General features: G+C 40.0%; 1 protein-coding gene across 1 annotated transcript in view; it reads right to left on the bottom strand.

Annotated features, from left to right (window-relative positions):
* Positions 1-13,535, bottom strand: part of LOC130231612 (phosphofurin acidic cluster sorting protein 1) — a 106,062-nt gene that overhangs the window by 9,469 nt on the left and 83,058 nt on the right. The window contains exons 13-21 of the mRNA XM_056460958.1: positions 12,773-12,902; positions 8,705-8,809; positions 8,476-8,582; positions 8,055-8,209; positions 5,591-5,701; positions 2,932-3,034; positions 2,754-2,796; positions 687-729; positions 453-591 (exon numbers count right to left, since the gene is read on the bottom strand). Of these exons, the coding sequence (XP_056316933.1) occupies positions 453-591; positions 687-729; positions 2,754-2,796; positions 2,932-3,034; positions 5,591-5,701; positions 8,055-8,209; positions 8,476-8,582; positions 8,705-8,809; positions 12,773-12,902 (936 nt within the window). The remainder of the gene's footprint in view (positions 1-452; positions 592-686; positions 730-2,753; positions 2,797-2,931; positions 3,035-5,590; positions 5,702-8,054; positions 8,210-8,475; positions 8,583-8,704; positions 8,810-12,772; positions 12,903-13,535) is intronic.

Raw genomic sequence — 13,535 nt, 5'->3', positions numbered from 1 at the left:
GGTTATACTTGCTTTGTAATGGTTTTACATGGCCTCTAATGGCTTTACATTAATGTCTTTAAATTGTCTAAGCTGGTTTTACAAAACTTTGACTGGTTTTACATAGGTTCTTATGGCTTTAAATGGATTGTACTGGTTTTAAATGGCTTTTAATGGTCTGAGCTGTTTTTACAGGGCTCCGACTGATTTACTTGGCTTCTTATGATCTGGACGGGTTTTAAATCCTTTCCACTGGTCCAAAATGGTTTTACATGGTTTCTTTTGGACTTCCAGCCAGTTGGTAAACTGGTAGACCCTTTTTAATCAGCCAAAACCAGCTCAAATCAGCTTGACCGGCTTTGTTCTGCGTGACCTGCTTTCTCCAGCAGGGATTACGAAGTCATTCGTGAAACCTTGTGATTTTTCTAAATTCCCTCAGTAATGCAGAAGCGTGCGTGAGGAAAGTCACTCACCCCTGCACAGCCAGACCACCTCCGATGGACGGGGATGAGGGCGGCGTCGCTGTTTCTTTAAGACTGGCGGGGGAGCCGTGCGAAGGCGGAGACGTGGAGGGGACAGCCAAACTCACAGCCACGCCCTCTTCTGCATCGCCTAGGAAATAGGAGCAGTGAGCTTTTGTGTGTGTGCCAGAGTCATATCAAAAAACACATGCAGAGTAATAAAATACAGCCCATGCAAACACACACCTGCTGAAGACTGACCCGGCTCAATCAAACCCACCTTCACCACCTGAGGGATGACAAGAATTAAATAAATAAATAAATAAATAAATAAATAAATAAATAAATAAATAAATAAATAGAGAGAAACACACACATACTTATATAAAGTTCTCAGCATAGTACACTCCTCACAAATCTCTCTTTTATATTAATATTTTCTACAGGATGCTTTACAATATCTATAAATAATATTGCACACAATATATATATTTAGATATTGCAGGAAAGGACATTGTGATGTTTTAAAGAATAGTGTTGGAGATTTAGCTCCCCTTTAATGTTCTTATATTTATAAAAACATTTGAAGTTTTAAAGCAGCTGTGTCCTTGAAAAAGACGTGACAGTGTCATTAGAAACTGAATGAACTGATGCGAACTGCCGGTCTAAGGCTTGAAACTCCAGGGGTGAAAAGGAGTCCCACTCTGGCCCTGCTAATAGCCGTGCGATATTCTGCAATATCAGCACTCGTACAGCCTCTTTACCCTTGTGTATTACTCAACCCAGGCTCATTCTGAGAACGTTGTCCTGTGGACGTTTCTTGAGACCGCGAAATATGTCCCGAGAGGTACGTATTTTTGCAGTTTTTGTTTTCGCGAATCCGCGAGAGGCCGCTGTGCGCGCTTTTTCCCGCGCCGTTCTCGCGTAAACCCGCTAGAGGCCGCTGTCGAACGACCTTCCGCCTGTCTGCCTGGATGACAGAATGATTGACCGTGTGACCGGCCAATCGGCTGACCCACCCTCCTCCGTCCCTAAACCCAACCAACGACGATTCACAAAAGCCGTCCAGAAAAAGAAAAGCCCTCATCTAATTTTTACCACGTTTTCGAATTTTGACCACATTCTCACCCTGTGACGAACTTGTTCGCTTTATTTTTTTGGATTTTGTTTTTGTTTTCTTACCTGATTTCTGGAACCGCTCTTCCCCGGACTCAAACCCGGTCGTCGTCAAAGTGCACAAAGAGCTAACCGGACAAACTGGTTGCAGCGGGAAAGCCCTCCACACGGAGGCGAGCGAGCGGCCGGCCGGCAAGCGCTGAAAGCAACGGCGTCACACCGCCCCGCAGCGTTCACTTAAAAAAATGAAATGCAGTCGTACGTACCCCCGGCTACGTATTTCGCGGTCTCCAGAAATGTCCACGGGACTACGTTTTCACAATGAGCCTGGGTTGGTATTACTCCACCCACACACATAGAGTGACAGCAGATCAATAAACTCACTACAGCTTGACAAATATTGCAGCTGTTGGACAACATAATGTACTGTTGAGGCTTTTTTAGGTGAGAATGTAGTTGTTTAGCTTGCAACTATGCAGTTTATTTATAAGGACAGTGCCTATTTTAAATATTTATAATTTCAGAGATTCTGGTTGGCGCTGATGGTTGGCGGCCATCAGCAGAGTACTTAGGGGAGAAAAACAGCGTAACTTTTAAACTACAGCTGATCAAATCATTATAAAGCAGGTACGTGGTTTTCTAAGTTGGTCTCTCTCTTTTTTGTTGCAGTGCTGTATTTATACCATAGTAATCTGCTAGTGTTTGCTTTGCTTTAGCTTTTTCGGGGGTTAATTATTATGAAATCCTGATTACAACTACTGGGAAACACTTGGAAATGTCTCTAGACTGTGAATGAATGGCAGAAGAAAGTAGTTCCTCGTACAAAAGGGTTTTGAGACTCTCCGTGTTTGCGTTTCTTTTTTAAATACATCTTTATGCCGTCAAACTGTTGTATAAACACAATATCACACTCGTAGCAGTGCGATGTGGCTGTGTATCGTCACTGGTGGGACACTATGGCACCTCTCTCCAGTGCCGCTATACAGCCACATCGCACTGCTACTCGAGTGTGATATTGCTCATATAGCAATAGAGTACGATGACATGCTTAAACAACAAAAGTCAAAGGCCAAATTCCCCTGAAATACATTTCATTCAACGTATTGTAATAAATGATCTAATATATTATGCTTCGAGTGACATTTGTGCTGTTTGTAAAGAATAACTGCCCCAAATCGTGATCAGTTTTCTACTTACCCCGATGAACGGGATGAACTTCTGGTAGGAGTCTTCATCCCTCCTGCAAGAGGAAGGAATAATGTGATACTGTGATTTGATGATGCACTGGTGTGTGTGTGCAGCTCAGAGTGTATTGTGTTTTGGTGATGGACTGGTGTGTGTTGGTGTGTTTTGTGCAGCTGAGAGAGTGACGTACGTTCTGTGTTTGCAGGTCAGCATGGCTTCAGCGATGGGCAGCTGGTGTGTGAGAGCCGCTCCGCTGATGTACTGAGCCACACGAGCAGCCACGTCCACTGAATCTAACACACACAGGCACAAACAGACATCAGCTAATCAGAATCACTTCATGCAATGTTAACTAGAACTATTAAAGGTGTGTGTGTGTGTGTGTACAGGAGTTGGACAATGAAACTAAAACCACAATAGTTGGACCACAATAATTCATTAGTATGGTGTAGAGCCTCCTTTTGCGGCCAATAGAGCGTCGGTTCATCTTGGGAATGACTGATACAAGTCCTGCACAGTAGCCAGAGGGATTTTGAGCCATTCTCCTTGCAGAATAGTGGCCAGGTCACTGTGTGATATTCGCGGATGAAAACGTTTTCTGACTTACTCCTCCAAAACACCCAAAAATGCTCAATAATGTTTAGGTCTGGTGATTGTGCAGGCCATGGGAGATGCTCAACTTCACTTTCATGTTCATCAAACCACTCTGTCACCAGCCTTGCTGTGTGTATTGGTGCATTATCATACTGATACACAGTACCGCCTTCAGGATGCTATGTTAGAACCAATGGGTCGCAAGGTCCTCCAGAATGGTTGGGTAGTTCATGTCAGTGACGTGCCCATCTAGAACAAGTATTGGGCCTCGGGAATGCCATGATTTTGCAGCCCAAACCATCCCACATGCTTCACCCTGGGAATGCAATAGTCTAGGTGGTACTCTTTTTTTGGGGGGCTTCTCCACACCGTAACTCTCCCGGATTTAGGAAAGACAGTAAAGGTGAACTCATTAGAGAACAATACATCTTTCATATTGTTCACAGCGCAAGATTTTCACTGCTGGCACCATTGCAACTGATGTTTAGCATTGCCACGAGTGACAAAGGATTGGCCATAGCAGCCTGGCCATGAATATTGACCCTGTAGAGCTCCTGACGAACAGTTTTGGTGGAAACAGGAGAGCTGAGGTGCACTTTTAAGTCTGCAGTGAGTTCGATACAATCGTGGTTAGCACCCAGACATTCCTTTCAGACAGCTTCCTCTTGTTGGATGTGGTTCTTCTTCTTGGGGGTTTGCTGACATTACTCTGGATACCAAGGCTCTTGATGCATCACAAGGACAATATCTTAAGCAACACTGTGCAATTACTCTGCTAGTTAAACCTTCACACTCTGCTCTTACTGGCGGAATGTGCAATCAATGAAGACTGGCCACCAGCTGCTCGAATTAAGCCATCAAACCTCCAACACTAAATTGGCCAGTGTTTCAGGTTCAAAGTATGTACAGTATGTTCACCTTTTACATCCAGGTGGTAACATAGACTAACCATATTCCGTACACAACAATGTTCCGTACAGATTACATTTTAACCCCAATCCCTGAAAAAAACTTACGGGTCGTAGACAAGCTATATATCTGTGTAATCGTTATTTCTCACTCTTTCACCCCCCAGCAAAACATAGACCCTCCTACCATATGTTTCCGAGAAAATTCAGTAAGTTTGCTACGTCCACCTAATGCACTTGAAAATAGACAGTGGGCAAGCTAAAGGTGCGAGTGTCGCTTTGGAATGGAGACATTTAGGCTGCATTTACACTGCAGATCTTGATGGTCAATTCCGATTTTGTGACTGTATCCGATTTTTTTGATGACCTGCTTACATCAATTTTTTTCTTTCCGGGGGGTTTTCACCTTTATTGGACAGGACAGAAGAGAGTGTTGACAGGAAAGCATGGCGAGCAGAGAGAGGGGAAGGATCGGCATAGGACCGCGAGGTGGAATTGAACTCGGGTCGCCGTGAGCACCGGAGTGCATGTGAGAGAGCACCGAGATGCACTAACCACTACACCACTGGCGCCGACTACATCATCTTTTAAAAGTGACTCGTATCTGATCGTCTGCATTTACACAGCACACGGCAAAGGCACAATGACCAGAAAAAAAAAAGGAGCGGGCGCTGACTAACAGCTGATAATTAAAGAGCGCTCTTTTCTATATTCCTGTATGTAATCTGTTCACAGCTTTGACAAGCGCTTTTACTATAGTTTGTGACAGAAAGGTCCTCATTTGTCCATCTTCTTTTGATATATAAGCTTTTTTTTAAACCAGCAGGCATCTAAATGTCATGTCCATGGCGTGATTTATGCCCGTGATGTATGCACTAGTTTTATATTAGTTTATATTGGTTACGTTGAGGACACTGCACTCTCTCTTTAACATGCTTGAATACCTGTGCTATATGACAATATAAGAGCTGTTTAAGTCCTCGTGTGTGAGATTTAAGGTTTGGGACTCTGCTGAACTCTGTTCTGAAGAGAAAGTGTTAGACTTGACAGGGGTGCTCAACCCTGTTCCTGGAGATCCACCTTCCTGAAGAGCTCAGCTTCAAACCTGATCAAACACACCTGAACCAGTTAATTAAGACCTGAAGCAGTACTTGATAATTACAGGCAGGTGTAATATATATATATATAGTAGGTCTCCAGGATATTTGATATAGTAGATCTCCAGGAACAGGGTTGGTCACCCCTGCTTTAGGGATAGAGTTGCAGGTATACAGTCTGTACAGCTCATTTTGTCTATAGAATGTCTCACAAAGAAAGTGTGTGTGTGTGTGTGTGTTTTCTCTATACCTGTCTGTGGCGGCTCTGAGCGGTTGAACAGGTCTCTCCAGGCTCCATCCAGAAAGGCTGCGCTGTATCGGTTGTCAAGGGCACCCAGGTGCTTAGCAACAGGATGAGAACCTGAACGAGTTTCAAAATAAAAATATATAGACAAACAGAAACACAGAGCTGAAACTGACTTTCAACACAATGGATGAATGATATATTCAATCATTTATTAATCCATCCATCAGCCTATCCATTTATCCACTGATCAACCGTCCATCAATCTATTAACTGATTGATCAATCATCCATTCATCCAACAACTACATTAATCTATCAGTCCATTAATCCATCAATCTATCAGTCTATCATTTCATTTATTAAAAGATCAACCATCTATTTATCAGTCTACCAATTCAACTATCAAAAGATCATCCATCCATTCACCAATTCATCTCTCACATGTTCATCCATCAACACATGAATCCATACTTCTAATGATCCATTCATCTATCAGTTTATCCATTTATCAACCAATCACCCATCCATCCATCTACAAATCGGTCTATCGAATGTTAATTCATCTAATCATGCATCAGTGTATAGTTTCATTCTTCAATAGATCAATCTGTCCATTTATTGATTGATCATCCATCAATATCTCTCTACCAATTGACCATCCAATCATCCATCATTCTACCAATCCATCTATTAACTGTTCAACCATCCATCCAATCAATCTATTCATCAATCAATTGATCATCCAATGATCATTCCGTCCTATCATCCATCCATCACTCTAACAACCTATCCATTTGTGGATCAATCATCCATCCATCCATCTATCAGTGGTTCATCCATCAATCTATCAATCCATCCGATCAATCCATGCATTTATTGATTGGTCATCAGTCTAAAATCTGTCTGTCTTTCATCCATCCACTGATCGATCATCCACACATCAGTCTACCAATCCATCGATCAATTGTTCAACTATCCATCTACCTTTTCATCTATAAATTGATCATCCATCAATCTATCCATCCTATCTTCCAATCAATCTATCAATCAATCATCCATCACTAACAATCTATCCATTTGTTGATCAATCATCCATCCATCCATGAAACAATTGTTCATACAATTAACCAATTAATCAATCCTTTTATCAATCTATCAATATATTGACCATTTGCCCATCCATCCATCCATAAATTGTTCATCCATCAATTGTTCATCTATCAATTTATTAATACATTATATCTATCCATTTTTTGATTTGACAATCCATCCATCCATCCATCAACTAATTTATCCATCAATCCATTTATTGACTGGCCAACCATCCATCCAACTCATTTATCTAACCATCAATCCATCTATACCATCCACCAATTGTTCATCCATCTATCTATCAATCCATCCTATCTATATATCGACCATCCATCTGCCCATCCATCAATTTATCCATCCGATTGTTCATCCATTGATTTATCAATCCATTCTATCAATCTATCCTACTGGCCATCCATCCATCCATCAACTCATTTATCCATCGATCCATTTATTGATTGGTCATCCATCCATTCATCCATTCATACATCCAACAATTATCCATCCCATCCACCAATTGTTCATCCATCTATCTATCCATCAATCCATTTATTGATTGGTCATCAGTCTTAAAAAATAAGCTGTCTGTTTATCTAACACCCATCAGCTCATTCATCCATCGATCAACTATCCATCAATTCTTCATCAATCGATCTATCAATCAATCCATTTATTGACTGGCCATCCATTCATCCAACTCATATATCCGTCCATCAATCCATCTATTCCATCCACCAATTGTTCATCCATTGATCTATCAATCCATCCTATCCATATATCGATCATCCATCTGCCCATCCTTCAGATTGTTCATCCATTGATCTATCAATCCATCCTAACCATATATCGATAATCCATCTGCCCATCCTTCAGATTGTTCATCTATTGATTTATTAATCCATTGTATCAATCTATCCTTATGACCATCCATCCATCCATCCATCCAACTCATTTATCTATCGATCCATTTATTGATTGGTCATCCATCCATCCAACAATTATCCATCCCATCCATCAATTCTTCATCAATCGATCTATCAATCCATCCTGTCAATCAATCCATTTATTGATTGACCAACCATACATCAGTCTAGCAATCAATCTATCAATTTATCAATCCATTCTATCAATCTATCCATTTATTGATTATCCATCCATCCATCCATCCATCCATCTATAAATCCATCTTTCCCAATTGTTTATCTATTGATCAATCAGTCCATCCCATCAATCCCATCCCATCAATCAATCCATTCATTGATTGATCATCAATCCATCCATCTATCCATCCATCCATCCATCCATCCATCCATCCATCTATCAGTCTTTCCATTTATAAATTACAGTGTGATGTAATCACTGGTTTTGTTTCTTACCCAGAGGCACGACCAGGAAGCGGATGTGATTGAGCCAGTCGGAGGTCTTATTGGCGAGCTGAGTGACGAAGAACTGCAGCACTGAGCCCAGATAACTCTGACCACCGACCACTGCCACCTTCACCGGCCGCGGCATCGACGAGTTACAGTTACAGCTGCGGACACACACACACACACACACACACACACACACACACACACACACACACACACACACACACACACACACACACACGCGTTCAGTGCTCCAACATTTACATCATAACAGTTTCGTCTCAAGTTTGACAGCATTCAATCATTAATAAAGTCATCAAAGCCAGCATGAATAATTGAATGATAAATGATTTTGATTTGCCTTCTCCTTTGACTTTTGGTCATGTTAATGTTTAACTTGTTTGTGATTTGCATTTGTGTGACCTACAATTTCTGTATCCGTGTGAGCAAAGCTGAGAGTACGGCCTGAATCTCTGCACCAGAACACGTGCAAACCACAGGATGCTTCTGAACCTGCAGCTGCTCCGCAACATACTGCAACACACACACACACACGGTTTACACTGAGTTAAAGACAGCACGGCTGACACAGTCGAGAGGTTTCACTTCTGACAAAAACAATAAAGAACTTCCATCAGAATGATGAGCTGCTGTACCTGTCCCTGCCAGTCTGTGCCGTTAATCAGGATGAGACTTTCAGGAAGAGCAGCGTCAGATAACAGAATCTGATTCAGCTGATCATAGACAGCCTTCCTGAGGACCTACACACACACACACAAAGAATAAAAACAAGTTTTGTCTGAATTGTGAGTCTTTTTAACTAGTGAGTAGTAGTAAAAATGTCCTTCCTAGTTGATTTTTAACTATATAAGTGAGGATATTTCAGTTCCCACAAGTATAGTCAAACCAGTAAACACACACACAGACATAGAAACACAAACCATTAACACAGAGACACACACTCAAAACAAACATATTAACACTCACACATGTACACAGACAGGCACACACATAGTGTACATTCTTCGTACCTCGCTTAAATGATCTAAGATGATTTGTACAGATCCTGGATCTTTTAATCTTGATAGCTGATCTCTGGCTAATTTGGTTCTTCAAACAAGTTTATGAATCAGATTAAAATGTCTGGATGAACTGATCTGAGATCGCTGCGTGTGTGGTGAAGGACAGATCTATCCATCCTCGAAATCATGATCAGTAATGCACTGATTGGCTGATCGGCACAGCAGCGTAATGACATCATCTGATTAATATTCAATTATCCATGTGAGCAAAATTACAAAAAAAAAGTAGTAAATAGTTTATTAAAGATGCTACAGAGTAAATTTCCACATTTGCTGTGGGCTGCAGGCTTTACACTTTCACGTGTCGAGAGTATTTAGCATATTATTTAGTTTAACATTTTAGATCAGATTTTCTTTACTATAGTAGCCTAGCCTTTAATTTCTTAATCGGCGTAAGGAATTTAAAGTAATTTTACATCAAAAAAGCATCCTGATATCAGTAATGGCATCTGCAACTTCTGCAAAGCATCAAATCCCCGTCATTTTAGCCGTCAAAATGTGCACGATGGCATAAATTATTATTCCTTTATAAAAGCAAACAAACAAATAAAACAGTTGAATATTGTGCATGTCTATTATCATACACAAATTGTACTAAAGCTGGGACGGTTTTGAATTTGGGCCGGAGTTTGAATCTAAAAAGTCCATATTAATAAATGTTCTCTTTGATCCCCTTGGGGAGAACCAGCCCATTTTTGTACTTTTATTTCAGCTATATTTTTTATTTATGCATAAATTTTATTTATCTTTTTTTTTTTTACTTATATGTATGTAAACATAAATATTATTCATTATTTAATATTTAAAAATACTAATTATTCTAAATTATAAATGTTTATATATAATTTAACTATTTCACTATTTTCCCAAGTGTATATAATCTAAAGGTTACTACTGTAAGAAAATATCAGCTTTCGGTACACACTTTCAGTATCTCCTTTGCTTGAACTGACCCCATCTAATCCTGTTTACACAAAATAAACCTGCTCCCTAGCAGGTTTGAGCTACCAGACCTGTTGCTATGATAGCATCTCTCGGATGAGTTTTGAAAAACGAAAAAATCCTGGATCACGTCAAATCGTCAATAACCAAATCCAGCGAATTGAGTAATCCACTTACGAAGAACGAACCCCTACACAGAAACACACATAAAAAATTAAAGGTGCAGTATGTAAGTTTGACACCCAGTGGTTGAACTAGGTATTGCACGCCTGGTTCAAAACAAACTCAAGCGTAGGTTGCCAGATTGATGTCACCAACAGCAGTGCGCCTGAGTATCGAGCCTAACGGCTGATTTATATTGTGTTCTAAATAAAAGCAACAGCATGGGATAGAAGGAATATTTTCATATTAAAAGGAGTCCTAACCAACACCTGAAACTTATATTGTTAGAAACAACTTTTATTTCTCACAGGTAACCAACAAGAGACACTGACCACCTCAGGTACACCTCATGTGCTTTATTCAGTGTTAAATGCTAATAATGCGAGTTTGGATGCCATTTTACATAACATTTATTGCCATACTACTGAAAGCAGCAGCAGATAGTTTACATCAGATCTTGAAAATAAAATAAACTGGCTCGGTGCAAGCCAACACATACCAGTGATTCAACATTTAATAATGTTAAAGAGGTTTAATATGTATTAATTCAATTATAAACATTACCATTTCGCTGGAGTGCAGTGAGTGCACTATTCTGTGCTTCTGAATGACTGTGTTTAAATTTCTGTCATGTTTCGTCTGGTGCAAACAGCCAAATTGCTCATCACTGCAAATCTCATCATGTAGCGTGTTGTTAAGACACAGTGTACAATGTAACCTCCTCTCCTAATGTTTACGCTCATAATATTATTTGCTATTTAATAGCCTCATGTGGAACTCTGAATCTGAGTCTCATTTTGGAGTCTCATTTCGCATTTCGGTCACCAGCCACATGCTTTGAGAGCCATTCTGACTGAATGAATAAAATACGCTGTTTTCCCAAGGCAACCCGGGTGCTGAAATATAACTGGCTAAACTGGAAGTGGGCGGGTTAAATGACCAAAACAAAGACAGACGTTCTGGCACATAATACACATTTTCAAAGCAGATTATCTGACTTCAGCATTGTTTTTCAGATAAACAAGAATGTTCACTGAGCATTTCCTGAAATATCTGCAAACATATTATGGTATTTTTAAGCTTTGGAAAAGTCAAAAACTCACATACAGCATCTTTAATACAAATAAACACACAAACACACAAAGAAACAGAAACACACTCACACAAAGAAACACAAATGCAGGCACATGCACACTGATACAGAAACACACATAAAACACAGAGACACACACACGCCCCCACACGCAGCGGTGAGTCAGCCAATCATGAATAATTGAGAGTGACTCTGCAGAACAGGAGGAAACACTGCATTAACACGCTCCTCATTTAAAGACACAGAGGAGGAGATTGAGGGAATCTGAGGAGAATCAGAAACAGCACACACTCATCTACTCTCAATATCCACATCTAGAACATCTACACAATACATACAGTCAGCTGAATGCACACAGTCTGCAATACACTTAGTCTTGTTGACAGTTGTGACCCAGGATCACAAAACCAGTCAAACGGGTCAATGATACATAAGCGTTGATCATAAATGGGTCAAATCCTTTAGTTTCAGGGATGGTGGCAAAATACAAAGATTTATAATAACAAAAAAATAAGCATTGTTATTATGTCATCAAATGATGCTTGTTTTAATTATGCCTATGCACCGTGAATCATGAATCACGTGAACTGAATCAGGAGCCAATGAACTGAATCGTTAGTATGTGAACTGAATCATGAGTCTGTAAACTGCATCATGAAAACGAAATCATGAGTCTGTGAACTACATCATGTGAACTGATTCGTGAATCATGTGAACTGAATCATGAGAATGTGAACAGAATCATGAGTCTGTGAACTGCATCATGAAAACTAAATCATGAGTCTGTGAACTACATCATGTGAACTGAATCGTGAATCATGTGAACTGAATCATGAGTCTGTGAACTGCATAATGAACACTAAATCATGAGTCTGTGAACTACATCATGTGAACTGAATCGTGAATCATGTGAACTAAATTATGAGTCTGTGAACTGCATCTTAAAAGCTAAATCATGAGTCTGTGAACTACATGTGAACTGAATCGTGAATCATGTGAACTGAATCATGAGTCTGAACTGCATCATGAAAACTAAATCGTGAGTATGTGAACTGAATTGTGAGTATGTGAACTGCATCATGTGAACTGAGTCGTGAATTTTGTGAACTGAATTGTATGTAAACTGAATCATGGGTCTGTAAACTGAATCATGTGAACTGAATCGTGAGTATGTGAACAGAATCATGAGTCATGTGAACTGAATCACGAGTCTGTGAAATGCATCATGTGAACTGAATCATGAGTATGTGAATTGAATCATGAGTATGTGAACTAAATCATGAGTCTTTGAACTGAATCATGCAAACTGAGTTGTGACTATGTGAATTGAATGGTGAGCCTTGTGAACAGAATGGTAAGTCATGTGAACAGAATAGTGAGTCATTTGAACAGAATGGTAAGTCATGTGAACAGAATGGTGAGTCAGTGAGTGTTGTGATTCAGACCTGTGTGCTGTGTCCGAGCTCAGGAGATCTCTCGCTGTCTGAGCTGTTGGTTCGTTCATTCAGAGGTTTGGAGAGCTGCCGATCTTTCACAGGAGTGTTGCGTTTACGAGGTGTGTGTCCTCCATCCAGCCTACAACACACACAAACACACACACACACATTCAGAGCACAGACTAAGGTTGATTTTAGTTTTAGTATGCACTTTGTATGCCTGATTTAATGGCACAAGTTCAATTCAATTCAATTCAATTCAATTCACCTTTATTTGTATAGCGCTTATACAATGTAGATTGTGTCAAAGCAGCTTCACATAAAAGGTCACAGTAAATAGGAACAGTGTAATTCAGTTTGTAGTGTTTAAGTTCAGTTCAGTTGAGCTCAGTTCAGTGTGGTTTAATAATCACTACTGAGAGTCCAAACACTGAAGAGCAAATCCAACGATGCGCAGCAGTGAAAACAAGAATAATTTGCTCATCATGTGAACTGAATTGTGAGTCATGTGAACTGAATCATGAGTCTGAGAATTGCATCTTATGTACTGAATCATGAGTCGTATGAATTGAATCAAGCATCTGTGGAGTGCATCATGAGTCTGTGAACTGAATCATGTGAATTAAATCGTGAGTATGTGAACTAAATCATGAGACTGAATCATGAGACTGTGAACTGCATCATGTGAACTGAATTGTGATTATGTGAACTGAATCATGATACTGTGAACTGCATTATGTGAATTGAATCGTGAGTATGTGAACTGAATCAT

This window comes from Danio aesculapii, chromosome 7 (genome assembly GCF_903798145.1).
Source record: "Danio aesculapii chromosome 7, fDanAes4.1, whole genome shotgun sequence".
Lineage (NCBI taxonomy): Eukaryota > Metazoa > Chordata > Actinopteri > Cypriniformes > Danionidae > Danio > Danio aesculapii.
The sequence above is the reverse complement of the archived record's forward strand: the minus strand, read 5'-3'. Positions and strand labels throughout refer to the sequence as shown.